Below are 27623 nucleotides of genomic sequence, written 5' to 3'. Positions count from 1 at the left end.
TATGAACATCTGTACAATAGCAGTGTCTCAGTTCAGGGGCTGCATCACTGTCTGCAAAGGCCAAACCAAATGTTGTTGAATATCTGCAGTCATGTGTTTTTGTTTTAACTATTTTAATTTAATATTCTGTGTAAAATTCTACATTTTACTGAGTTTAATCTCTATTCTTGTGTATGTATTTAGAACTTGTCTTTTATTTTTGTGAAGCATTTTGAGTTGCCCTGTGCATGAATTGTGAGTACAAATAAATATGTCTTGCCATGGATGGATGGATAGATATACTTTATTGATCCCAAACTGGGAGACTGTAGTGCAGCAGCAGCTTGACACACAGTAAAAATAGAATACAAGAATAAAAAGAGAATACAAGAGCAAACACACAAAACATAATAAATTAGAAGTATAAAAAGAGAACTGCTAAATAGCATCTTGACAATCAACAGTAAGGTGCAACAAACTATAATGTGCAAAATAAAATGGAATTTTTGCATAAATAATGAGATGGGCTGGGCTGTGGAAAGTATGGAAATACTCACCTGTTGACTTTGTTTCAGGTGATCAACGTGGACGGCAGTAACAGACAGACTCTGCTGGAGGACAAACTGCCTCATATTTTCGGTTTCACCCTCCTGGGGGACTACATCTACTGGACAGACTGGCAGAGACGCAGCATCGAGAGGGTCCACAAAGTCACAGCTGTACGAGAGATCATCATCGACCAGCTGCCGGATCTGATGGGTCTGAAGGCCACCAAGGTCACCGAGACCTACGGTGAGTGGGCGGGTCTAAAGGGACGCAGACCTACAGTGAGTGGGCGGGTCTAAAGGGATGCAGCCCTACAGTGAGTGGGTGGGCGGGTCTAAAGTTACAGAAATCTACGGTGAGTGGGTGGGTCTAAAGGGATGCAGACCTACAGTGAGTGGGTGGACGGGTCTAAAGTTACAGAACTCTACGGTGAGTGGGCGGGTCTAAAGGGACGGAGACTTACGGTGAGTGGGTGGGCGGGTCTAAAGGGACGGAGACTTACGGTGAGTGGGTGGGCGGGTCTAAAGTGACAGAAACCTATGGTGAGTGGGCGGGTCTAAAGGGACAGAGATTTACAGTGAGTGGGCAGGTCTAAAAGAACGGAGCCCTACGGTGAGTGGGCGGGTCTAAAGTGACAGAAACCTACAGTGAGCGGCGTGGATGGGTGGTCCGGTTAAATGTTTAAATGTCTGTGTTTGATCCTGTCCTCTGTGTGCATTCGGGTGGGCGGTCCTGTCTCTGATCACCGGTCCTCTGTGTGCATTCGGGTGGGCGGTCCTGTCTCTGATCACCGGTCCTCTGCGTGCATTCGGGTGGGCGGTCCTGTCTCTGATCACCTGTCCTCTGTGTGCATTCGGGTGGGCGGTCCTGTCTCTGATCACCGGTCCTCTGTCTGCATTCGGGTGGGCGGTCCTGTCTCTGATCACCGGTCCTCTGTGTGTGTTTGGGTGGGCGGTCCTGTCTCTGATCACCGGTCCTCTGTGTGTGTTTGGGTGGGCGGTCCTGTCTCTGATCACCGGTCCTCTGTCTGCATTCGGGTGGGCGGTCCTGTCTCTGATCACCGGTCCTCTGTGTGTGTTTGGGTGGGCGGTCCTGTCTCTGATCACCGGTCCTCTGTGTGTGTTTGGGTGGGCGGTCCTGTCTCTGATCACCGGTCCTCTGTCTGCATTCGGGTGGGCGGTCCTGTCTCTGATCACCTGTCCTCTGTGTGCATTCGGGTGGGCGGTCCTGTCTCTGATCACCGGTCCTCTGTGTGCATTCGGGTGGGCGATCCTGTCTCTGATCACCGGTCCTCTGTGTGCATTCGGGTGGGCGGTCCTGTCTCTGATCACCGGTCCTCTGTGTGCATTCGGGTGGGCGGTCCTGTCTCTGATCACCGGTCCTCTGTGTGCATTCGGGTGGGCGGTCCTGTCTCTGATCACCGGTCCTCTGTGTGCATTCGGGTGGGCGGTCCTGTCTCTGATCACCTGTCCTTGGTGTGTGTTCAGGTACTAATGGCTGTGCTGTGGACAACGGCGGCTGTAGTCATCTGTGTTTTTGGCGGCGTCAGGCGGTCAGCTGTGCCTGTCCAATGGGGATGGAGCTGCTGTCAGATCTGCAGACCTGTGTGGTGCCTGAAGCCTTCCTGCTCTTCACCAACAGGTAAAGTCAGCTGTACACCTGCACTACGACACTCATGGAAGAGCAGTGGGTTGAGCTGTGGTCAGTGAACGTCACAGTCTGTTCATATGCGTTTCTATTTAACCCTCTAGTTTAATACCTTCCATCCGAAAATCTGACAAAATCATCATTTATCAATATTTTTTCTGCTTTTTTTGCATAAATCTCTGAAACCACTTCAGCTTTGCATTACTATAATGTAAATTTTGACAAGTCTAATCACAGTTGTTGATTGCCGATGTTTCTTTGTCAAATCATCATGAACAGGACATCTACAGCTGTAGACATGATGTGACCCAATATTTATGTCCATATAGTTCATAAACATCAATATTTCCTTAAAGTTTGATGGTAGATTTTTCTTCCTCAGTGAGATGTGAAGAAAGTAGATGGTTAGTTGTGGAAGAAAATGATTATTTATAGTCAGAGCACAAAAAAATATTAGAAATGTAGAGGTAGAACATTTAAAATCATAGTCATGGATTTAAAAAAAACAAAACAAAATCCATGTTGTGAGAAATCAAGTAACAACCATGTCTGAGGCATTTTGGAAGCAAAGATAATGGTTTAAACCAAACTAACCAGTGCAATGATATTTATCCCAATATAAAACTATATTATGACATTTGTCATTATTGTTTTGTATCCCAGACCCCTGTTAGAAAAGAAACACCTGAATTCAACGTGTCCACATACTTTTGTCCATATAATGTAGTTGCAGAGATGCTGTATCTGTCACTATGCATGTGCAAAGACACTAGTACCTAAACAGTAAAGTCGAGTAACATAACTTCCAGGTCGTAAACGTGCTCTGATCTTTCATGTACTGTGATGTTTCCTCCTCAGAGACAACATCAGGAGCATCTCTCTTGGAACCAACAGTAACGACGTGGCCATTCCTCTGACGGGGGTTAAAGAAGCATCTGCTCTGGACTTTGACGTTTCTGAGAGAAGAATCTACTGGACAGACATACAGGCCAAGGTAGGGTGAACCATTATACTCTGACACTGGAGTTTCAGGGTCATCAAATTAGTTTGATTTACCTGGTTTTAGTACAATAGGACATAGGATGACAGGGTTTTAGCCTTAACCCTTATTCCCTCCACAGGGATTTATGTACATTTTTCTCTTTTTTTCCATTTGATAGTCAGTTTGGCTGTGTTGCAGCTTTTGGCATGAAATTTGACAAGAACTTTTCTTTTTAGTTATGTTTTTGAAATCCAGTGTCTTTTTCTCTTACATGTGTTTTATACTCCCATGATGCATTCTGCACCATCTGGTTTTTCATAAATCACTTGAAAAACTTCAGTCCCTGCTCAAAACTACCAAACATTCAATAATTTTCAGGATTTTAACCCTTTAATTGACAGTGTAGTTGAATTCTGAATTATTTATAAAAAAAAAAAACCCACAAAAAAATGTTAAATTTTCCATATAATAAATAGTAGGTGGATGGAACATTGGTTGTGATTAGGGTCTTGGATATGTCAAAGATGAGCAAGAAAATTGATTTGATTGCATTAGTATTTTTTCTGGTGCGTCAGATACTCCATCTGGTTACCCTCGTGGACAAAAATGCCCCATTGACTTTCATTGCAACCACATTGTTTAATCTCACTGCCATTAAACTATATAATCATACATTCTCTAATGTCAACATTTTATTTAGAAGAAAACTAGTGATATTTGACATTTTCACAGTATTCTACCATTTTCCAATTCCAATTTTTTCATCCCACTTGTCTCCTCCTTCCAGACCATCAGCAGAGCTTATATGAACGGCAGCTCTGTGGAACACGTCATAGAGTTTGGACTGGACTACCCAGAAGGCATGGCGGTTGACTGGATGGGTCGGAACATTTACTGGGCCGACACTGGCACCAACCGCATCGAGGTGGCCCGGCTGGATGGGCATTACCGACAGGTTCTGGTCTGCAAGGACCTGGACAACCCACGTTCTCTCGATAATCCACGATCCCTGGCACTGGACCCGGCCAACGGGTAAGACTTGTCCACCTGAGTTACCCACTCAGAATCTGAACCCACACTCATAATCCAGTATCACCTGTCAGTGAACCTGTTTACATTCATACCAATACTCATGATTTTCTGATTTCTGGGTTTTTCAGATTATTAGTGATCATAAATCTGTGTTTCATTAAACTGAGAATGGGATCCCACAGGGGACTGTTTTAGGCCCCATCATTCATAGGTTTACATTGATGAATTTTCAGACGAAGGTCTACAGATGTACGACAATGACACTGACCCTGTTTACGTCCACACTAATACTCTGATCATTATCTGATTTGTGGAGTTCTCAGATTATTATTGATCATGTAAACATTATAATCTGATCTGTTTTATTAGATAACAGCAGTAATCGGATTATGAGAAATCAGAGTGACACTTCCCCCAGTACTCTGATATTTTCATACATGTATAGCTGTTAATCTGATTTATTTTGGTCTTTTACATTATGCTGTTTACATGATCACTTGAATCATCTGGTAACTCCAGAAATTGGATCATAATCAGAGTTTTAGTGTGAATGTTTGATCCTACCGTCACTATGTTCGTACGTACTCTGGTATGAAATCTGATAATTGACTGAAACACCTAAACTGAACTGCATGTAAACGCTTAAAGAAAAAAAAAGAAAATGTTACACAGCTAATATAGACCCGGAACATTGCCGTAGAAACCCTGTTACTGTGGAGGACGGTGTCTTTCAGTGCAGATGATTTCATGTATGGTGTCTTTGTGAGCAGTGAGAGTGGAGCTGTGTCATTGTTTTGGTATGTAGGAACATCAGCCAGCATCCTGCCTGTTTTCCCCCATAATTCCTTGCCAAGTCAGTGATGATGCTATTAAACCTGTTTGCTAACACGATCTGTGTGTGTGTGTGTGTGTGTGTGTGTGTTAATGACCTGTACTAACGTGTCGGAGGCCTTAACACCTGTCAGTCAGTGGGTGATGTCATCATGCCCGGGGTCATCTGATGTCATTCTACGATTGCACACATTTGCTCACAATAAAAACAATGAAGAGTTTGATCAAATACAGGTTACGAAGTGGAAGGAGGTTGTGTTGAACACCTCGTCTCACGCTCTCGTTGACTGAATGAGAGTTTTGTCTCCTTAGGTACATGTACTGGACTGAATGGGGCGGGAAACCTCGCATCGCCCGAGCCTACATGGACGGAACCACCATGATGATGCTGGTGGACAAGGTGGGCCGGGCCAACGGGCTGACCATCGACTACGTAGACCACCGGCTCTACTGGACCGACCTGGACACATGCATGATCGAAAGCACCAACATGCAAGGTCTGAACGTGCACAGATCACCACGATTATCCAGTAACAGCATCAAGTATCCATGTACAAATACGTCCAGGGGTGGAAAACAGCTTTAGTTCATCCCATGCATTTGTCATTTATTACATTATAAATCACTGTTTAATCACTGAACTGTGCCCAGTATTGTTCCATTAAACCCACATGGTCCTTCTACACACGCTCAGTTCCATCCAGGTCCAAACTGGAATGTTTGAGCAGATAATGAAACACTTCCAGAATATGATAATGATGAAACTGTCAATGATTTAGTTTGATTCCGGATTATTTTGTTTGCTTTTGTTTATTATTTTGTTAATTTTTGTTCATTGTTTTTTTTTTCTCTTCATTTTGCAGATTATTTTGTTCATTTTGTTGATTAATTTGTTCATTTTTGTTCATTTTGAATGTTTTTTACTTTGTTTTTTTTCATTGTTTTGATGATTATTTTGGGGGGGGTTTGTTCATTTTGTATGGTATGTTTTTTTTGCGAGGGGTTATTTTGGTCATTTTGTTTATGTGGTTCTTTTTTTGTTCATTGGGGTTTTTTTGTTCATTTTATTGATTATTTTATTATTTTTGTGGCTCATTTTGCTTATTTTTGTTCAATACATTATTGGTGTAAAACCTCAGTAAATTAATGCCATAAATCTCATATTGTCTGAACCAAAGTGTTAAAGCTATGTTAAGATCAAAGGAAGGTCACACTAAATAAATACAACCACTTTGGTTTATAGAAGCTGTTTTTTTTCCTTTAAACTGTAGTTTTTCCTGCTGTCCATATGCATATGTAATAATAAACCAACAAACAGAATGTTGGACCAGGACTGGATGTAGACCTGTTGATCCGGTTGTTGTAACATCAGTAGAGGTGTAAATATTGATTGTGTGATGGGACTGTTGTTGTCTCCAGGCCTCCAGAGGGAGATCATTGTAGATAACCTCCCCCACCCATTTGGTCTGACTCAGTACCGGGACTTCATCTACTGGACAGACTTTAACCTACGCAGCATTGAACGGGCCGATAAACGCAGTGGACTGAACCGCACTGTGGTTCTGCAGGTGTGGACCTGTTTTTTTTAATGATCACAATGTACAATATATGGACAAAAGTATGTAGAAGCGTTGAAATCAGGTGTTTCTTTTCTAACAGGGGCCTGTTTTTCAGGAAATATGGATGTGTCTAAACTATATGGACATAAATATTGGGACACATCACATCTACAGCTGTAAGATGCCCTGTTCATGAGGATTTGAGATAAAAACATCAATATTTCCTTCAAGTGTAATGGTAGATTTTTCTTCATTAGGGAAATGTGAAGAAAGTAGATGGTTAGTTGTGGTAGAAAATTATTATTTACAGTCAGAACATGAAAAATATTTTAGAAATTTAGTGGTAGAACATTTAAAATCATAGTCATGAATAAAAAAAAAATTAAAAATCAATGTTGAGAGAAATTAAAAACCATCTCTGTAGCATTTTGGATGCAAAGATAACAATTTAAACCAAACCCAAGCCCAGACCCCTGTTGGAAAAGAAACACCTGAATTCAGTGTGTCCACGTACTTTGGTCCATATAGTTTATGAGTGAATGTGATTGTGTGTCAGTACATTGAACCCAGATTTACAGGAGTTTTTATTTTATTTTTTCTCTCACTTCTCAATCCGTGGTGTGTTCAGGGCCAGTTGGAACTGATGCTGGACATCCTGGTGTTCCACTCCTCCCGTCAGGATGGAACCAATGAATGTTCCTATAACAATGGGAACTGCGCCCACCTGTGCCTGGCCACGCCCGCCGGTGCCCAGTGCCGCTGTGCCTCCCACTACACCCTGAACCCGGACAAACGCAACTGCAGTTGTGAGTAAACCAGACAAACGCCAGGAGAACCATGATGTCAGTCAGTGTGTGTCCCGTTTCCTGTCAGTGGCATCAGTTCCACTTCACTAATCTGTCAGTGTAAAATGACACAGATTTATAGAACTAAACATTATATGAATCACCTTCTGGTATCCAGGTGAGCATATTATGCATACTTAGCACATGCTGCTTACCTTGGCCAGGACTCCATTTTTTTTTATTTTTTATACATGAACAAAAAACTGCTATAAAACCATATGTCAATGTTTTTTTCTGCATGAATCTCTTAAACCACCTCAGTTCTGCTCAAAACTATCAAATGTTCAATAATGTTTAGGATTTTAACCCTTTAAATGCCAGTTTGAATACATTTGGATGTATATGGACAGATGTTGATGGTCTGAGCATCTGTGTGTTTGTTCGATTTCATATCATGTGTTTAATAAACTCGATCCTCTGTAGAGGTTCCGTGTCTACTAACCCGTGTCACTCTCGGTGTCTTTGCTTACAGCGCCCTCTAGTTTCCTGCTGTTCAGTCAGAAGGCCAGTATCAGCAGGATGGTTCTGGGGGAGCAGAGTCCGGACATCATCCTGCCCATACACGTCCTGAGGAACGTCCGAGCCGTGACCTACGACCCCCTGGACCGACTGGTCTACTGGCTGGATGGACGCCAGAACATCCGCAGGGCCAGAGATGACGGCACCATGGTAACTGTCCATCCCATAATGTGTTCACATGAAACCTGATCTCTCGTTAGAGCAGCAGCAGAGAATATAATCAGAACAGTTGGATCCACATTGATCAGTATAGGTTTTATCATATTGATCTGTATATTCTGATAATCCTGAAAGGTTTAAAATGTAACCTCACATCGTTACTGCAGGTTAAGTCGGGCATTGTTAATGTCAGTTTCCTCATGTTATCTCAGTAATATTATTTTGATCTTGTTTCAGAATCAGAATACTTTATTAATATCAGGGGAAATTATTGTGTTTTACAGTTGTATATTAAACAGTTAGAGCAGCACTTTGTACAATATGTACTAGACAAATATTGTCAATATGATATTTAAAAGAAATGTAGATAAATAATCATTTCATCATGTCTTTTTACATCTTTTATATCATTTACTTTTGTGTCTTGCATTGTTTTTGTCTTGTTGGATCATTTGCATCAGTGAGCCCGTTTACATGATCATAAAAGCTAATAACTGTTATAATCAGATAATTGTAATAATCAAATCTGATGTGTTCACATGCTCTTCAGAAATATAATCCATAAACCCTGATTTATGTGTTTCCGTCCATTATCCGTTTTCTCTCGGAGTTTGTACAGTTTGTACTTCTCTTGGAGTTTGTATTGAGCCTGTTTACACACACACTAAACTCTGATCATTCTCCAATTTTTGGAGTTGGAGTGTAATTTTTAATTTTTTTTTAATCCAAATTTCTATTCAAAACAGTCACACAATATATTTCACTGGACATCATGGATACAAAGTACACTGTTCTTAGAAAGAGAAAAAAAAAAGGAGTTAGTGCAATTTTAACAAGATTTTTCCTCCGTTTATTATTTCCACACGTACATTATAACTTTATAACTTACAGATACTAGTGGATGTACAAATGTACAAAACATTTAGTAACAGACAGAATATTAGTACAATTACACTTCTTTTAAGACATTTCAGGTTGTTCATATTTGTTCAGGTTACAAAGAAAAGAATTTGTAGTTGTCGTTATTTATAGGTTATTATGATTTTACTGGTCTGCTCTATTTTAGATCATATTGGGCTGCATGTGGAACCTGAGCTAAAACGAGTATTAATATCTTTAGTGTGATTTTTGCATTTCACAAAGTCATACCACAGGCTGGTTTTGACCCTATGGGTCTTATGTTTGACACCTGTGTTTCAGTTGGTCATGTAAACAGTATAATCCACCTTGTCCCAGATCTGTGTGGCGTTCATGTTTAAGTGAGTCCGAGCTGATGGTTTGGTTGCGTTCGTTTCCAGTCTGCCATGATTCTGAGCAGCGGCGCTCAGGCCGTGGAGAACCAGCTGCATGATTTGAGCCTGGACCCCTACAGCCGCCACGTCTACTGGACCTGTGAGATGTCCAACACCATCAACGTCCAGAGGATGGACGGACACACGGTGGGCGTGGTCCTGAAGGACGACACGGACAAGCCCCGGGCCATCGTGGTCAACGCGGAGAAGGGGTGGGTTTGAAATGTTCTGCAGAAATGAATGACGTCCCAGAGCAGACGGGGACAGGCTGTGGGTTTACTTTGTGTGTCTTTGCGTCCTCTGCAGGTACATGTATTTCACCACGGTGCAGGAGCGCTCGGCTAAGATCGAAGGAGCCAGTCTGGACGGAACTGAGAGGGAGTCCCTGTTCACCACCGGACTCATCAGACCAGTCGCTCTGGCCTTGGACAACAAACTGGGAAAACTGTTCTGGGTGGACGCCGACCTCAAACGCATCGAGAGCAGTGACCTGACAGGTGAGGAAACAGAGACAAAAACATTCAGTGTTTTTATCAAACACTTTCCACAGGCTGTTACTGTGAATCCACCTTAAACTGAAACATCCCACCTCTGGAAAAAGGAAAACCAGGAATAAAGGAAACCTTTATCTGCTGAAATTAAACTGTGTTCTGAATGATACACCAACAGGTATTTAGATGAGATTAGATGAGTTTAGGTAGATCTTTATTGATCCCTCAGGACATTAAGGTTCTAGTATCAGCACAACAGTGAATGTACACAGAAATATTACAAGACCGAAAGGAAAGAAAATAACAATAGTTATAAAAATAGTAGTACAAAAACAGGCAATTGCACATTAGAAAATACTAGTGGAAATAAATAATAAATTCATATAGACAATAAATACTAATTAAAAAAAAGTAATTATGTTATAATATGCAACGTACGTGTGTGTGTGTGCATATAAAGTTTGATTATTGGAGAACTACTAATGATAATTATAATAAGGTTATAATAATAAAGTAGTAGTAGTAGAAGAAAGTACTAGTGGGTCCTATTATTGTGATAATTCTGTTATCACAATAATATAATTTATGATGCATTTTAACAAACACTGGTAGAAAAAATATAAAACACATGGTTCAGGTTGTACACTTTAGTAATTAGATACACTTTACTTGTTGCCACTTAGAAAAATGACAATCTGTTGAGTCTGTTCAGATGTAACACAGAAAGGACTCAGAAATAGAATGAACTCATTGATCTGATGGTGTTCTGTGCTGCCCCCTACTGCTCGACTGATGCAACAAGGAAAAAGATGATTTGTCACTGACAGATGTAAATATTTGTAAGATTTTTTCATTTTTTGGTTTTTATTGTGCTGATCATTATGTAGTTATGTAATTATATGCAATTTTTGTATTCTTGCATTTTTGTGTATATTTTAGGGCATTTCAGTGTATTTTAGCATATTTTTTGTGCATTTTAGTGTATTATAGCACTTTTGTGAATTTTAGTGTATTGATGTGTATTTTAGTGTTTTCTTGAATATTCTTTGTGTATTTTAGTGTATTATTTTGTGTAATTTTTTTGTGCATATTGGTGAATAATAACTAAGGCCCGTTGAACTGTCTTTAAAAGTCATACATTTAAAAAAAAAAAGAAAATTACAAGGAAAAAAAAGAAAATGTGTGGAATTAGGAAAAGACAACAGATCTTATTTATAGCCACACGCAGCCTTATTGAAAACATGACCATAAACAGACATTTTTTTGAGCTGAACATCCAGACACTGATAATAGTTACTGAACTGAGACCAAAGAACACAGTGTGAGAATTATTTCACTGCATTAAAAGCAACGTTTACTATAAAAATGTGAATTCTGAACATGCGGTTCTCTATTTTCTATGTGGTAGGAGCCAATCGCATCGTCCTCCAGGATTCCAACATTCTGCAGCCAATGGGCCTGACGGTGCTCGGAGAACATCTGTACTGGATCGATCGGCAGCAGCAGATGATAGAACGAGTGGACAAACTGACCGGAGAAGGACGGACACGCATTCAGGGACGCATCTCCTACCTGACGTCCATCCATGCTGTGGAGGAGATGGACCCGCAGGAGTTTGGTACGAACTGAACCATGAACCACATGTATTTACAAGCACAAAGAAGAAACAGCTTCAAGTGTAAATACAGGACAGAATAGATTAACAATAGAAACATTAGATATAAATGCGTTAACCACGAAGGTACAAAGAGTCGACTCTTAGGAGTGAACGTTTGACTAAAGTGTTTGAAGCTGATGAGGGAGTTTGTTTTTTGACTTGTCTCATGTTGACACAGTCTCTCCTCTTTCTCCTCAGCATCTCATCCTTGTTCCCGTGACAACGGAGGCTGTTCTCACATCTGTATCGCCAAGGGTGACGGTACACCACGATGCTCTTGTCCCATGCACCTGGTGTTACTGCAGGACCTGCTGCACTGTGGAGGTGAGTTGCCATGACGATGACTGGATGAGAAAACCAATATTATCAATAGATGTTTAGATCCCAGTAAATATTATTGGTCTGGATTCATGTGAAGAATGAACAGCAGGAAAAACTAAAGTTTAATGGAATAAAACAGTTTCTATAAACCAAAGTGGTCGTTATGATTATGACCTCCTTTTGCACTTAATGTCTTTAACCCTTTTGTTTAGACAATCTGAGATTTATGGCATGAATTTTAGTTAATTTAGTGTATTTTCACATATATTTTGCGTATTTTAGTGTGTTTAGCTTATTTTCTGTGCATTTTAGTTTATTCATGGGTATTTTAGTGTAGTCTAACATATTTTTTTGTATTTTAGTGCATTTTTTTTGTATATTTTAGGACATTTTAGTGAATTTTTTGTGTGTTTTAGCATATTTTTCATGCATTTTTGCATGATGTTTTTGTGCATTTTAGTGTATTCTAGCATAATTTTTGTGTATTTTAGGGTGTTCTAGTGCATTTTAAAAAAATATATATTTTAGTGGGGGGTTTTTTGTGCTTTTTTTTTTTTATATATATCTTGCTGCTCTGTCACATGATGTTCACTGCTCCTCCCCTTTTTCCCTCAGACCCGCCCACCTGCTCCACGGAGCAGTTCACCTGCTCCACAGGTGATATCGACTGCATCCCCATGGCATGGAGGTGCGACGGATATCCTGAATGCGACGACAGCAGCGACGAGGAGAACTGTCCGGTGTGCTCCGCCTTCCAGTTCCAATGCGATAAAGGAGGCTGCATCGACGCCCAGAGACGCTGCAACGGAGAACCCGACTGTGCAGATCATTCTGACGAACAGGACTGTGAGAGTAGGTCGCATCAGGTTATCATTATGTGGACAGTAGGAGGTTCTGCACATCCAAGCAGAACTGTCCGTCAGTAATCACTGCTAAATGCTCAGGAATATTTTAGTATTGGTTTAAGTTCAATGCCCACACATATGCATTTAGATCTAATCTGAATGTATGTGAAGTATGAACAGCAGGAAAAACTACAGTTTCAGGTTTAAAAACAGCTTCTATAAACCAAAGTAGTCGTAGTTAGACCTCTCTTTGCATTTAACAATTTCTTGTGTTTTAGCATTTTTTTTGTGTGTATTTTAGTGTATTGTAGCACATTTTTTTATACATTTTATGGCTTTTTTGTGTATTTTTAGCATATTTTTATGCGTGTTTGTGCATAATAACTATGCGGTCTGTTAGACTGTCATTTATGTGAATGAAAGGTCTGGAATTTGACCAAAGATGCCTTGAAAAATGTCTTAAAGTCATAAATTTGGCTCCATCAAACCTGCACACATGTACGTATATTTAGCATATTTACATTTTTGTGTGCATTTTAGTGTATTGCATATTTTTGTGTATTTCAGTGCATTTTAGTGTTTGTTTGTTTCTTTGTTTGTTTTGGTGTATTTTTGTGTTTTGTTGCTTATTTTTTTGTATATTTTACTGTATTCTAGCATGTTTTTAGTGTATTCTCTTGTGCATTTTTTGTGCATGTTTGTATATTTTTTATGCGTGTTGGTGTATAATAACTATGAGGCCTGTTAGACATTTATGTGGGTGGAAAGTCTGGAATTTGACCAAAGACATGTTGAAAAATGTCCTAAAAGTCATAAATTTAGCTCCATCAAACTCCCACACTTCCCAAATGTGTATTTAGCATATTTTTTGAGTATTTTAGTGTATTTGAGCAAATTTTTTTCATATTTCATCATTTTTTGTTTGGTAGTTTTTGTTTTTGTTTTTTTTTTTACATTTTAGTGTATTGTTTAGTGTATTCTATCATATTTTTGTATATTTGTATATTTTTGAAGTGTGTTGTAGCATATTTTTTATATATTTTATTGTATTCTAGCATATTTTTAGTGTATTACATCATATGTTTAGTGCATTCTAATGTATTTTAGTGTACTTTTTTTTTAAAAACCATTTTAGGGTATATTTTAGTGTATTCTATCATATTTTTTGTATATATTAGCTATTTTTTGTGTATTTTTGAACATTTTAGTGTACTTTTTTGGGTATTTAGTGTACTGTAGCATATTTTTTGTATATTACATTCTAGCATATTTTTAGTGTATTGTAGCATATTTTTAGTGCATTTTAGTGCATTATTTGTATATTTCAGTGTATTTTTTTTAATGCATGTTGGTGTATAATAACTCTGAGGCCCTTTGGACTGTTATTTATATGAATGTAAGGTCTGAAATTTGACCAAAGACACCAGACTGACTTACAGATCCCCTGTAAAATGCTTTATCATAATGACATATATCTTGTCTGTCCTGCAGCCATCTGTCCTCCTAATCAGTTCCGCTGTGGAGACAACCAGTGCATCACTAAGAAACAACAGTGTGACAACTACTCCGACTGTCCTGACGGCTCGGATGAGCTGGCATGTGGTGAGAAAAACATGCAAACATTCACACATGTACCTATTGTGGATCATTCACCACGGTCCCATGTTGTCTCCTAAACGTCTCCCTGGTCGTCCTCCGCAGAGTTTGTGTCTCCGTCGTCCAGCGTCCCCAACACCGGTCCCAACACCATCGGCCCGGTCATCGCCATCATCCTGTTGGTGTTTGTGATCGGGGGTGCGTATTTCGTATGCCAGAGGGTGGTATGTCGACGGTACAAGGGCCCCAGCGGAACCTTCCCTCATGAGTACATCAGTGGAACCCCCCACGTACCCCTCAACTTCATCGCCCCCAGCAACTCCCAGCACGGAACCTTCCAAGGTGTGACCACGGCCCACACTCGCCTCAATATCATTTTATGTCAGTCAGGGTTATTTTCAGTCAGTAACAATGATTAGCATGAATGTTTTTTCTCTGTAATGTTTTTTTTTTTTTCACTTCACACTAAACCCAAAATATTAGTCTTTTGTTGTTTAGAAGTGTTTAAGACCATCATTATTTTCATTTTGTTGAGGAACATCTCAGACTGTACTCATTTTCTTCATCAAATCATAGACAAAAAGAGCATTAATTCACAAAATCAGAGATGACACGTCCGTAACCAAAAGTCATATTTTGGGCCAAATGGTGAAATCAGTGTAACTTTACTCTCCTAATACTGCTGATACATTTTATGCAAATATCACAATTCAGCCAAAAATATGACTTAAGTAATTATGCTATGAGGCTAACGATGTTCTGTTCATGATACGTGTTGTTTCAGAAGCATTTTACCTTTTGTTTTCATCTTGTATAAATAATATATAAGCTGGGAGGCCTGTTCAAGTGTTATTTATGTGAGTGAAAGGTCTGGAATTTGACCAAAGACACCTTTAAAAAACATTTTAGAAAGTCATGAATTTGGCTTCATCACACCTGCTCATACCCCGTTTGTGTATTCAGAACATATTTTATGTATTTTATTGTATTCTAGTGTATTTTTGGGTGGCTTTTAATGTATTCTAGCATATTTTAATGTGTTTTTTGTGTATGTAGGTGTATCAGTTTAAACAAAACAAGTATCAAATCACAAAATCGAAACATCTGTTCATAATGTGTTTTTGACACATTTTTCTGTTTTCATCAAATAATAATAACTGTCTGTTTTTTAATTATAAAAATGCAGTACATGGTAAGACTAATAGTAATAGTATAAATAAAAGTATATCCCCAGTATTAATAGTAACAGTAGATTTGACTCATGACCCCCTCAGATTTGATGAAAATTATCACCACAGACCAGGTGAAGTTTAATGTTTGATGGACGTATGAGACCTGGTGCTGGTGTCCTGTGTGTTCTCTGATCATGTGATGTGTCATGTGACCTGTCCTTCAGGGAAGTCCATGATGAGCTCAGTGAGTCTGATGGGCAGCAGCAGCAGCGGAGCGCCACTGTACGACCGCAACCATGTGACCGGAGCGTCGTCCAGCAGCTCATCGTCCACCAAAGGAGTCTTCTACCCACAGGTCTGCAACACACAAGGACACACACACACACACACACACGGACACACACACCCTGTTTGTGTGCACGCTCATGTATCTCTGACATGTTGTGTATTTTGTGGTTGTAGATCCTTAATCCTCCTCCGTCCCCAGCGACTGACCGCTCACTGTATAACACAGAGATATTCTACTCATCCAACAGTCCATCCACCACCAGATCATACAGGTAACGCAACACACACTTAATATTATTATTATCATTGTTATCACTAATTGTAATAATAACATATTATTGTTATTATTATTTTGTATCCTCTTGATTATTAAGCTCTTAGAATTAAGCTATATAATATTGTGCATATTGTAATAGTAGAACATAATTACTTATTTATTGTTTATTTTTATTGCTACTTTATTAGTTTTACTAGTACTTTCTAATGCGCAGTTGCTGTTTTTTTTTTTTTACTACTGTTTTTATAGTTATTCTTAGTATTTTCTTGTCATATTTCTAATATGTGTACATTTGTCGTTGTGCTGATACTGGAACCTTAATGTCCTGAGGGATCAGTAAAGTTCTGTATAATCTAATCTAGTTTAATCTAGTCTAATATTGTCTAATCTAGTTTAATCTAGTCTAATATAGTGTAGTCTAGTTTAGTCCAGTCTAGTCTGGTCTAATATAGTGTAGTCTAGTTTAGTCCAGTCTAGTCTAGTTTAGTCTAGTCTAGTCTGGTCTAATATAGTCTAGTCTAGTTTAGTCCAGTCTAGTCTAGTTTAGTCCAGTCTAGTCTGGTCTAATATAGTGTAGTCTAGTTTAGTCCAGTCTAGTCTGGTCTAATATAGTCTAGTCTAGTTTAGTCCAGTCTAGTTTAGTCTAGTCTAGTCTAGTCAGTAAATCTAAAAACATTGTAAAATTTAATCCGTTTTTATCACTCATCACATGTTCTGTCTTTGTTTCTCCTCCTCCCATCAGGCCGTACCACCCAGTTCGAGGCGTGGCTCCGCCCACAACGCCGTGCAGCACCGACGTGTGCGACAGCGACTACACCCCCCACCACCCACCAGTGGGGCTGCCGTCGTCAGCGGGCCGCTGGAAGGCCGTGGGCCACGGCGGCCACGGAAAACACAACAAGTACTACATGGACCTGAACTCGGACTCGGACCCGTACCCACCGCCGCCGACGCCGCGCTCCCAGTACCTGTCGGCCGAGGACAGCTGCCCGCCCTCCCCCTCCACGGAGCGCTCCTACTTCCACCTGTGCCCCCCGCCCCCCTCGCCCTGCACCGACTCCTCGTGACCCTCCAACAGCCAGGGAGCCCGTGAGGAAGGAAGGGATAGAGCTCCACCTCCAGGGGGGCGGGGCTGTAGCAGGACACGCCCTCGTGCCAGGCTCAGTTCACACATGCTGCTTCTCTCTGCTGGTTCCAGTACAAGTGCCTCCATTCAGGTCATCATTCCAGTCACCTCCCAGTGACCTTCACCTCTGGCTGGGCCCTGGAGCCCTGCCCCCAACCCCACCCCCCCACCAACCCCACAAGAAGGAGACCACGAGGAGATCCAGCCGATAGATCCCTCATACATTTCCATTCCAACACTGTCCCTGATCCTCTGGTGGGTCGACCTCATTCTCTGCTGAAACAAACAGAACGTACTTTTACAAATGCACCGTGATTCACAAACACTTACGACCATTTTATTCCTGTGTGGATGCTTTAAGAAGTTTCACACCTCAGAAATATTAGCACAGAGACTTTATACAAGCTGATTTTATAGGTTCTTATTAAGGCTATTCCCTCAAATTTATGTAAGGAAATAAACTGTTTAATTGGGGGAAAAAATCCGTTTTTCCACTTTAAAATTACACACAGATTCACAAAAAGCATGTGAAACTGTGTAAATCTGATTAAAGAAGAATAACTGTTTAGGAGACAGTCTGTTTAAAGACTGTTTCCTCAAATTCATTCGTGGAAATAAACTGTTTAATTAGAAAAAACAGTTTTCCCTGATCCTTAGAAATGTTATAAAGAAACAAATGAGAGATGATCTTTAGTTTTAGCAGAAAAGTGCTTTTAAAAGGACGCGTAGTAAATGACTCTTTCTTTTGAAAGACGTGTTCATCAGAATATCAGTGAAGATGTTGAATGTTCTGCATCTTTCACTTCATCCATTTATGTGCATTTACTCAAAAAACATTATTTTATTCTGCTTCCTTGAACATTTTCTGACGTCAAACCTCGAAATGTGGATTAAACACATTGATGCTGAGGTTTCAGTGAATGACAGGGCATTTGTGAATCAGGTTTTAGCAGAACATTAGCTCCACGTCACATCAGTCCGGGACCCCCCCCCCTCCCCCAGCGTCCCACCAAGACTGATGTGACCCTTCTTTCCTTCCTTCCTTCCATCCTTCCTTCCTTCCTTCCTCGCTGCCTCCTCATTGGCCGAGCAGTGGCAGGACTGTACATAGTGTTAAAATAATATGAACACAAATAAATCAGAGAGGAATTATTTTACTATTTTATTCATGCTGGCTGATTCACTTCCACGGAGGAAAAAAAGAAGAAAAGAAAAATGGACATGAACTCATGAGTGGATGGATGGATGGATGATAAGTGATGGAAAATAGATAGATGGATAATAATAGATCAATGGATGATGATGGATGAATAGATAATAGATGGGTGATAATTGATGGATGATGGATGGATCTAGATAGTTGGATGATGGATGATAATGGACAGATGATAATGGATGGATGGATGGATGAATGTTGTGTGGATGTTTGTGTTGTCTGTGCTGACTGTGTGAATGGACCCAGGGCCCAGATCAGTCTCGAACGTGTCCTCGGTGAATTTGTCTCTGTCATTTCAATGGGACGTTGTTGAGTTGAATGTGGGGCGTGGTCAGTCCAGCCCCGCCTCCTCCACCCGCCCGTCAAAGCCCCGACCGACCACCCAAACCAAACCAAATGTGTAAAGCTCCTGTACATATGTGTAATGAAGTCCTCTGTTTGTCTGAGACGTGAACGCTGTTGGTGGTGAATCCGAACGTCGTCTGTCCTCGTCCCGTTTACCAAAAGGATGTTTGCTGCTATCGTGTACAAAGTATAACGGTTCAAGTACTTATGAATACACAAAACGCCCAAAAGTACCACTGACTGTAGATCATGAAGCTATTTTACAGTTCATAACAAATTATTCTTATAGCGACTTTTCTTCTGTTGTATTTGTGTGTGTGTGGGTGTGTGTGTGTGTAGATGGTTGTGTATTTGTGTTTATGTGGAAATGGTGAACGACTGAAGCTCTCAGGACTCGGACCATGTGACCGACAGTCAAACGTCCTCCCCCCTCGTCCGTCTGCAGCGCCGCTTGTTCACATGGGACATGATATTCCACTAATAATCCATTTCAAACATTCAAACAGACACAGAACTGAGTCTGACATCCTGGTTTTACAGAGTATTTTTGGACAAAACGGCCAAAAAAAAAAATCAGTTAAGCCATCCTTTAGAACAGGGTGGTCAAACGTACGGTCCGTGGGTCCAAACACAGAATCCCGTGTGGCCCACTGGATGAATCTGTAAAGTGCAAAAATTACACTGAAGATGTTCACAATCAATAGTCGCTTTTCTATCGGACATGTGACCAAAACTTTACTGATATTTACAAAAAACAGAGGTGAGTAATGTCAGTTTTTTCATTAAATCACAAATACGATGATTTATTTATTATTGTGAGATGACACGAGAAGTCATGCCATAAACATGGCAACCAATGTAAATATAGAGTTGATTTACAGATGTATTCATTATTACTATATATCACCTCTCTATCCTGTACTAAATTTAGAAATTCAGTTTCCTGGTGTGTCCACACATACCGTGCCATGTTTCTTTTAAAACTCTTCTTCGCTTGTTGTAATGTCCGTCAACATCTTTTTTTTTTTTTATTCACTAGCGGTACTGTATCCGTGGTGCCATTGTACGATAGCATGAGAGGCTAAAACTCCCTCCTGTGCTGCAACATCGTGCATTCTATAGTAAGATGTGACTCTAGTTGTAGAAAAAGGTCTTTCCATTGCAGTTTTGCGTGATACACCAGTTTGTGCTACACCTGAAAAACCGCCTCTTGCCAGCGCAAAAACTTTTAATCGAAAAACAAGTTTTGGCAAAATTGTTTTTCCATTTGATAAATTTTTATGCACAAGTTAAATTTGCACAGTTGGAGGGTCAAGGGAAAAGCGACTACTGATGTTAAAATCATTTTAACCCAATTAGACCACAGGTGGGTGAAATAATAATGAATTGCAGTTAAAATAATAGCAGAATGACCTTTAACCCACCTGATAATGACAACTTCAAATTCCAATGTACCAATATTCTGCCTGTCGTTACATGTTTTGTTTTTGTGGATCCACTGGGATCTGTAAGTTGTAATGTACATGTGTAAATGATAAACTGAGGCAGAATATTGTTAAAATTGTACTTATTTTTCTTAGGAAATTTCTTTTTGTTTTTCAGGTTATTCACGTCTTTTTGTTTAGTTTGTAAATGTAAATATTTTCATAATTTAATGTTATTTTTTTACACTAAAAGATACAGAAAAGCTTGTAGTTGTCATTATTTGTAGGTTATTCTGTTATTATTTAACTTTAGATCTTATTGGTCTGAATGTGGAACCTGAACTAAAATGAGTTTAACGTCCATCTTCTAAATGAATCAGACCCAGTTACTCCTGTACACGTTAATTAACTGGACATAAATCACCTTTGTGAAAACCTGTTTGGAGGTTAAAGGTGAATGTGGATGGTGGACAGTACTGCCTTTGGCCACCAGGGGCAGCTGTCCACATTCACCTTCATACACAGTCTGCTCTGTTTAGATCAACAGTGTGTGTTAAACTAAGACCATCAGCAGGGAACATTAGTGGAATCGTCATCTACGTGAACCACGCCAACAGCCTCGTGTGCTGGCTTTTATTTTTTATTTTATTATTTTTGTAAGAAGGGCTAAAACCACCACATTTTGTGCTCGTTATTATAGAAAACGGTGCTGAGAAACATCAGCGAAGCCACGTTAGAAGCACTTAATGTAAAGACCTGGGGTCCAGTTGGCGTCTACTGCTGCTAAATACGAATAAAAACCCAAAACTGACCGTAAACCGTTAACGGTACGGGTTCCGTAAATGATCATTTTCAAACTAACTCCCTTCACGTGTAAGTTTGGGTTTTTATTCAACAGTCGAGCACTTGGTGAAAACGTGGTATTATCCAGACCTTTAGGCAGCACTAGACCCAGGTGGATTTTACCCACAATGCACCAAAAACCAAACCAAACCATGGGAGGAGGTTCAGTGCCAAACCCTGAGGACGGTGTGTTCTGTCAGAGCCAGTTTTAGACGATTAGTTCGTTAGTGAAGGGATCGTTTGGACCTTTAACGTCTGGAAAAGCAGCTGTTTCCATGTTTTATTGTTAGAGACGTTGAAAACGCGTCACGTATTAGAACCTCGGCGTTCGTCCGTCCACGACCCTGGACGGCGCCCGCACATGTCCACGGCGTCCCAGTGTCCGTCAGTCAGCGCCGCGGAGGTCCATCTGGGCGTGGTCCTCCTGCGTGGACGCCGTTTGTGGCGAGCAGAGCTGAGGTCAAACTCACTCAAACCCTGTATTTGTCAGTTTGTCGTCTCGGCTAAAAATGCTTTGTGTAATTGACACTCGTGACTTTTTTGTATCAAAAGCATTTTTATATAATAAAGGTTCTATTTTAAGGAGTTTGTGCATCTGTTTACTCTGTGTCGAACTTACCGAAGGTTCAGCCTCTTATTCAACTTATTTCTATATTTGATCATTTTTCTTTTGTTTTATTACCCCGCCCACTGAAGGGGAATGCAGGGGGTATTGTTTTTGGTTCGGTTTCTGTGTTTATTTATTAACAGTCGAGCAGCAAACCTTTTAGTTGAATTCATGCCAAACTGGGTTCATAGATTACCAGTGAAACAGAACAGAGCTCAGTACATTTTGGGAAAAGTAGGTCAAAGTTCACATTTTTTATGACTTTAAACTCTTTTTTTCTTATATTTACTTATAATGGGCAAAACTTTTGGTTGAGTTCATACCAAACTGGGTTTATAGATTACCAGTGAAACGGAATAGATGTGATTAAAGCTCCTATGCAGAGAATTGGTTTAAAGTGGATTTCAGCGACACCTTCGGCCGGAATCGGTGTTTTTAAGGGACAAAGACTGCGTTTCCCATCAGCACCTGCTAATGAATGAAGAGCGGATCCTCTTTACGACTCTGCTTTTCTATTTTCACGACAGCAGCTTACAGGGTGCAAAGTGACGTTTGAAACGAGAAGTAAACTTCATGAAGTCCGTTTGTAGCGTAGTTTAGTAACTGGTGTGAAAAGGAAAATGAAACCGAACTTCGGAAGTCCAACTCCTGCTTTTTTGTCTCTTTGACTCTGCAGTTACTCAGACCGGTGCCCTAAAACCCCTTTTCCACCAAAAAGCACCTGGTGCTAGTTCGGTGCTGGTGTTGGAGCCAGTGTTTAACTGTTTCCAACCTGGTGACTCCAAAGAACCGGTGTTCTGTGGAGTTCAGGAGTTTCCTCCAGCTGGTCTGGGACTTCACATGAAACCACAGTCAGAAAACACCGGCTCTGCTCCTCTGTCCGCTGCTGCTTGTTTTTGCCGTCTATACGGTAACTGTCTATAAACTAAACTAAACCCGCTGGTTGTAGTTTTAAAAATGCTGGTTCTTAGCTGTCGCTCTTTCCGTCTTGGTCGCCCCTGCCCCCGCCCAGCTAGAAGTTGGTGTTTGTCTGGAACCGGTTTGGCCGGTGCTTAGGCGGAGGAAACACAAAGAACTGGTGCTAAGTCGGACACTGGCTCCGATCCAGTTTGGTGGAAAACGGGGAGGATGACATGACAACTGAAAAAATATATAATAAAGAATGAAAAATAAGAAGACGAAAGAAAGAAAGAAAGAAAGTGTGGGGGACGGGGGTGCCACATATTTTTATGACCACACACAGTCAGTAACTTCTGGGTCAGACTAAATCGGACATGAAAAATGTCAACATGAAACCCGACATTTAGTCCATTTGCTTATTTCTGAGTTTTAATTTGTGCATTCAGTCAAAAGAATGAAAAACTACTCGTTTTTTTATTTTTAATTTGTACATAATGAAATGAGTAATTTTTTTCTTTTCCGATTACGCATTCTTAATTGAATATGAAAAGAATGAATGATACACAGATTAACATCTTCATCCTTCTGCATCAACAGTTCAGCTGGAGCTGCTTCAGCCTTCTGCGTTCAGTGTTCTAGTTTTAGAACTGTCTTGTTCCTAAAGGACAGTTTAGCATCCGGGCCCCGGCATGAACATCCGACTCCAGACAGAACCATTTGAGACTCACCTTCCAAAGCCCTTCGTTTGGACTGAAACAATGTTCCGAATAAAACAGATTACTGATGTCACAGAGCTAGCCCTGCGGCTAACACACAAGTGTTTACGAAGTGTTTGACTGAGCTACAACAGATGCTAAAGGCAAATACAATGTTCCTGTAGCGGCTATTTGTCATCAAAATTAAATCAACTTAAAGCTGACTGAACTGAAGACTTTACCATGACTCAAATAACCACTAGATGCACCATGGGTTTGTGGTTTACGCTGTCAAAACACAATGTCCAAACCATAGATGCATGTCAAGTGGTTTATTTTCAGGATTTTGCAGGTAAACAACAACCAAGGCCTTCTGTGCTGTCTGTCCTGCTCATCCTGTCTGTCTGTGAATGACTGGTATAAAACCATGGGCCCACCCAGGTGCATGCTGGTCTAACTTGGTGCTCCCTATTTATACCCAGGTGCCCATGGTCTAATCCAGTGGTTCTCAACCCTTTTTCAGTCCTGTACCCCCTAACCAGCACAAAGCATTTTTGGTTGAAAAAAAAAAAAAAAAAAGACTTAAGAGAGCGCTGTGCCATCAGTGTGTGATTTATTCAACTTTGGAACTCCATTTGTAGCGGCCTCTCTTGAACTATTTGGAAATAAAAAGATATAACTAAAAAAATGAAAGAAAGAATTAACTTAATTATAAATAAAGATTTGTGCACATAAAAATAATTATCAACATAAAGTGTCCTTTGGGATCAAAGTAAAGATCTGTTCTCAAAAAGAAATAATTAATTTTAAATAAAAACAGAAACTGCTAAAAAAAAAAAAAAAAAAATTATCATCTTAAAATATCTATTTATTAATTAAAAAGAAGACTGACAACATTACCAGCTGTTAACACTGAATATTTCATTGTTGCACTGAACTGAGTGTTTTTGCGTTTAGTCAGACATTTTAGTCGGACACAGACTTGTGCTTCGCTGAGGATCTTTGTCGTTCTTGGTGGCAGGGAGGCAACTGCTGTGATCAAGCTCTTTATTTTTAAAAGATTTTTGCATGGATGCTACTTTTGAAATATATTTTAAAATGTCACGTACCCCCTGGAGTGCCTTCATGTACCCCCATTTGAGAACCACTGGTCTAAACCAATGAGAAAACACTAAACAGAAAGGTGCCAAATACTGAAGAAAGAAAGCAATAACCATGAAAATCCAAAAATATGTTCTAAAGATTAAACAAACAAAAAACAAATCAAAATAAACAATTAGCAAAAAATACTAAATTAGTAAACAAAAAGGTAAGTTAACCCAAAAAATATACAAATAAATAAACAGTTCCTACAGATCCAGTGCATCTGTATAAAGAACAGAAGCCTTCTATACCTGTGTAGAAGGAGGAGGGCCAGCTCCAGCTCCAGCTGTTTTCAGTCCTTTTCACTCCCTTAGTTCCATCCATGGGTTCAGAGCAGAGGTTTACTGGTGTTTTAACCCCTGCTCTATCACTCTACCGTTTAGCTAAAGAATAAAAACATTATTCTGATCTTCCTTCATGGAGTTTTATGTCACAAAGGTGTTAAGGTTCTTTTACTTCCTTGAACATTTAATGAGCATTGAGTTTAAGTCTGTGAACAACACAAAGAAGGAACAGAGCAAGAATTTTACACCAAACACACTTTACTAATTCAACTCATGAAGACAGGAAATAGACGAGCTCCATAAACTCCATCTGGTGTCATATTAAATACATGAAATGTTCTTATTCTTTTAGACTCTTATCCTCAGTCACATGATTTCTGTTGTATACGTACACATAAAAACTAGCCAGAAACCTGCTGTGACGTCACTCCTGAGCTCTCATTCACTCATAAAAATACATTAAAAACTCCAACAATAACAGCGTCCAGCAGGGGGCGTCGACTGAGCTGCAGTTAAACTATTCATTCAGGACGGACTTGAACTGAAACCAGTTTGATAACAGTTGATCATGGACAGGATGAAAGGAAGTCCACCCAGAGACCACTTTAGTTTTCCATGGTTTACAACACATACATGTTTTCTGTTTTCTCCGGACCCCCTGTGGAGACCCTCTGGTTACATCACATTCCTTTTATTCTCCAGGTCGTCTGTTCTTTGTGTATTTCTGCGGCAGTGTTAAAACACCACTTACAAAACAAATAGCTCGTTTTCATCTCCATGTGGGCGTGGCCTTAGTAATGCCGCCTGTTTATTTCCTACATTTCCCAGAATGCCCTGAAAAGTTACCGTCACCGTGACAACCACTAGAAGGACGAGGGCCGCTGGGATCCTCAGGGGGAGTAGAACCTACTGTTGTTAATCTTCTTTTCTTTCGTCCTGTAACGATAAAGAAACGTGAGTTTAGTCCAGAGTTTGAGCGGATGGAAGTGGGCGGCGTTCACCTTCTACCTGTTCACACTCACCTGTGTGTTCTACCTGTTCACACTCACCTGTGTTCTACCTGTTCACACACCTGTGTTCTACCTGTTCACACTCACCTGTGTGTTCTACCTGTTCACACACCTGTGTGTTCTACCTGTTCACACTCACCTGTGTGTTCTACCTGTTCACACTCATCTGTGTTCTACCTGTTCACACTCACCTGTGTTCTACCTGTTCACACTCATCTGTGTTCTACCTGTTCACACTCACCTGTGTGTTCTACCTGTTCACACTCACCTGTGTTCTACCTGTTCACACTCACCTGTGTGTTCTACCTGTTCACACTCACCTGTGTGTTCTACCTGTTCACACTCACCTGTGTTCTACCTGTTCACACTCACCTGTGTGTTCTACCTGTTCACACACCTGTGTGTTCTACCTGTTCACACTCACCTGTGTGTTCTACCTGTTCACACTCATCTGTGTTCTACCTGTTCACACTCACCTGTGTTCTACCTGTTCACACTCATCTGTGTTCTACCTGTTCACACTCACCTGTGTGTTCTACCTGTTCACACTCACCTGTGTTCTACCTGTTCACACTCACCTGTGTGTTCTACCTGTTCACACTCACCTGTGTGTTCTACCTGTTCACACTCACCTGTGTTCTACCTGTTCACACTCACCTGTGTGTTCTACCTGTTCACACTCACCTGTGTTCTACCTGTTCACACTCACCTGTGTGTTCTACCTGTTCACACACCTGTGTGTTCTACCTGTTCACACTCATCTGTGTTCTACCTGTTCACACTCACCTGTGTTCTACCTGTTCACACTCACCTGTGTGTTCTACCTGTTCACACTCACCTGTGTGTTCTACCTGTTCACACTCACCTGTGTTCTACCTGTTCACGCTCACCTGTGTGTTCTACCTGTTCACACTCACCTGTGTGTTCTACCTGTTCACACTCACCTGTGTTCTACCTGTTCACACTCACCTGTGTTCTACCTGTTCACGCTCACCTGTGTGTTCTACCTGTTCACACTCACCTGTGTGTTCTACCTGTTCACACTCACCTGTGTTCTACCTGTTCACACTCACCTGTGTTCTACCTGTTCACGCTCACCTGTGTGTTCTACCTGTTCACACTCACCTGTGTGTTCTACCTGTTCACACTCATCTGTGTTCTACCTGTTCACGCTCACCTGTGTGTTCTACCTGTTCACACTCACCTGTGTGTTCTACCTGTTCACACTCACCTGTGTTCTACCTGTTCACACTCACCTGTGTTCTACCTGTTCACACTCACCTGTGTGTTCTACCTGTTCACACACCTGTGTGTTCTACCTGTTCACACTCACCTGTGTGTTCTACCTGTTCACACTCATCTGTGTTCTACCTGTTCACACTCACCTGTGTTCTACCTGTTCACACTCATCTGTGTTCTACCTGTTCACACTCACCTGTGTGTTCTACCTGTTCACACTCACCTGTGTTCTACCTGTTCACACTCACCTGTGTGTTCTACCTGTTCACACTCACCTGTGTGTTCTACCTGTTCACACTCACCTGTGTTCTACCTGTTCACACTCACCTGTGTGTTCTACCTGTTCACACTCACCTGTGTTCTACCTGTTCACACTCACCTGTGTGTTCTACCTGTTCACACACCTGTGTGTTCTACCTGTTCACACTCATCTGTGTTCTACCTGTTCACACTCACCTGTGTTCTACCTGTTCACACTCACCTGTGTGTTCTACCTGTTCACACTCACCTGTGTGTTCTACCTGTTCACACTCACCTGTGTTCTACCTGTTCACGCTCACCTGTGTGTTCTACCTGTTCACACTCACCTGTGTGTTCTACCTGTTCACACTCACCTGTGTTCTACCTGTTCACACTCACCTGTGTTCTACCTGTTCACGCTCACCTGTGTGTTCTACCTGTTCACACTCACCTGTGTGTTCTACCTGTTCACACTCACCTGTGTTCTACCTGTTCACACTCACCTGTGTTCTA

General features: G+C 40.7%; 2 protein-coding genes across 6 annotated transcripts in view; one reads left to right on the top strand and one right to left on the bottom strand.

Annotated features, from left to right (window-relative positions):
- The window catches only part of lrp5 (low density lipoprotein receptor-related protein 5), a 63925-nt gene extending 44567 nt beyond the window's left edge, over window positions 1-19358 (top strand). Inside the window, exons 12-29 of one of the 2 annotated variants that reach the window (XM_030136814.1) lie at window positions 555-771; window positions 2013-2166; window positions 3031-3166; window positions 3942-4186; window positions 5330-5514; window positions 6437-6585; window positions 7205-7382; window positions 7894-8090; window positions 9398-9603; window positions 9698-9888; window positions 11291-11500; window positions 11738-11863; window positions 12476-12712; window positions 14197-14307; window positions 14407-14644; window positions 15684-15828; window positions 15936-16033; window positions 16781-19358. In XM_030136814.1, the coding sequence (XP_029992674.1) occupies window positions 555-771; window positions 2013-2166; window positions 3031-3166; window positions 3942-4186; window positions 5330-5514; window positions 6437-6585; window positions 7205-7382; window positions 7894-8090; window positions 9398-9603; window positions 9698-9888; window positions 11291-11500; window positions 11738-11863; window positions 12476-12712; window positions 14197-14307; window positions 14407-14644; window positions 15684-15828; window positions 15936-16033; window positions 16781-17105 (3348 nt within the window). In that variant the 3' untranslated portion in view covers window positions 17106-19358. The remainder of the gene's footprint in view (window positions 1-554; window positions 772-2012; window positions 2167-3030; window positions 3167-3941; window positions 4187-5329; window positions 5515-6436; window positions 6586-7204; window positions 7383-7893; window positions 8091-9397; window positions 9604-9697; window positions 9889-11290; window positions 11501-11737; window positions 11864-12475; window positions 12713-14196; window positions 14308-14406; window positions 14645-15683; window positions 15829-15935; window positions 16034-16780) is intronic. The other variant, XM_030136815.1, reaches the window with a different exon arrangement.
- Window positions 19359-24845: 5487 nt separating this feature from the next.
- The window catches only part of plcg2 (phospholipase C, gamma 2), a 53797-nt gene continuing 51019 nt past the window's right edge, over window positions 24846-27623 (bottom strand). For all 4 annotated transcript variants that reach the window (XM_030137477.1, XM_030137476.1, XM_030137479.1 and 1 more), the window contains exon 33: window positions 24846-25557. In XM_030137477.1, the coding sequence (XP_029993337.1) occupies window positions 25512-25557 (46 nt within the window). In that variant the 3' untranslated portion in view covers window positions 24846-25511. The remainder of the gene's footprint in view (window positions 25558-27623) is intronic.

The sequence above is a fragment of the Sphaeramia orbicularis genome, chromosome 6 (genome assembly GCF_902148855.1).
Source record: "Sphaeramia orbicularis chromosome 6, fSphaOr1.1, whole genome shotgun sequence".
Taxonomy (NCBI): Eukaryota; Metazoa; Chordata; class Actinopteri; order Kurtiformes; family Apogonidae; genus Sphaeramia; species Sphaeramia orbicularis.
Note: the sequence above shows the minus strand (reverse complement) of the source record. Positions and strands in the feature narration are given on the sequence as shown.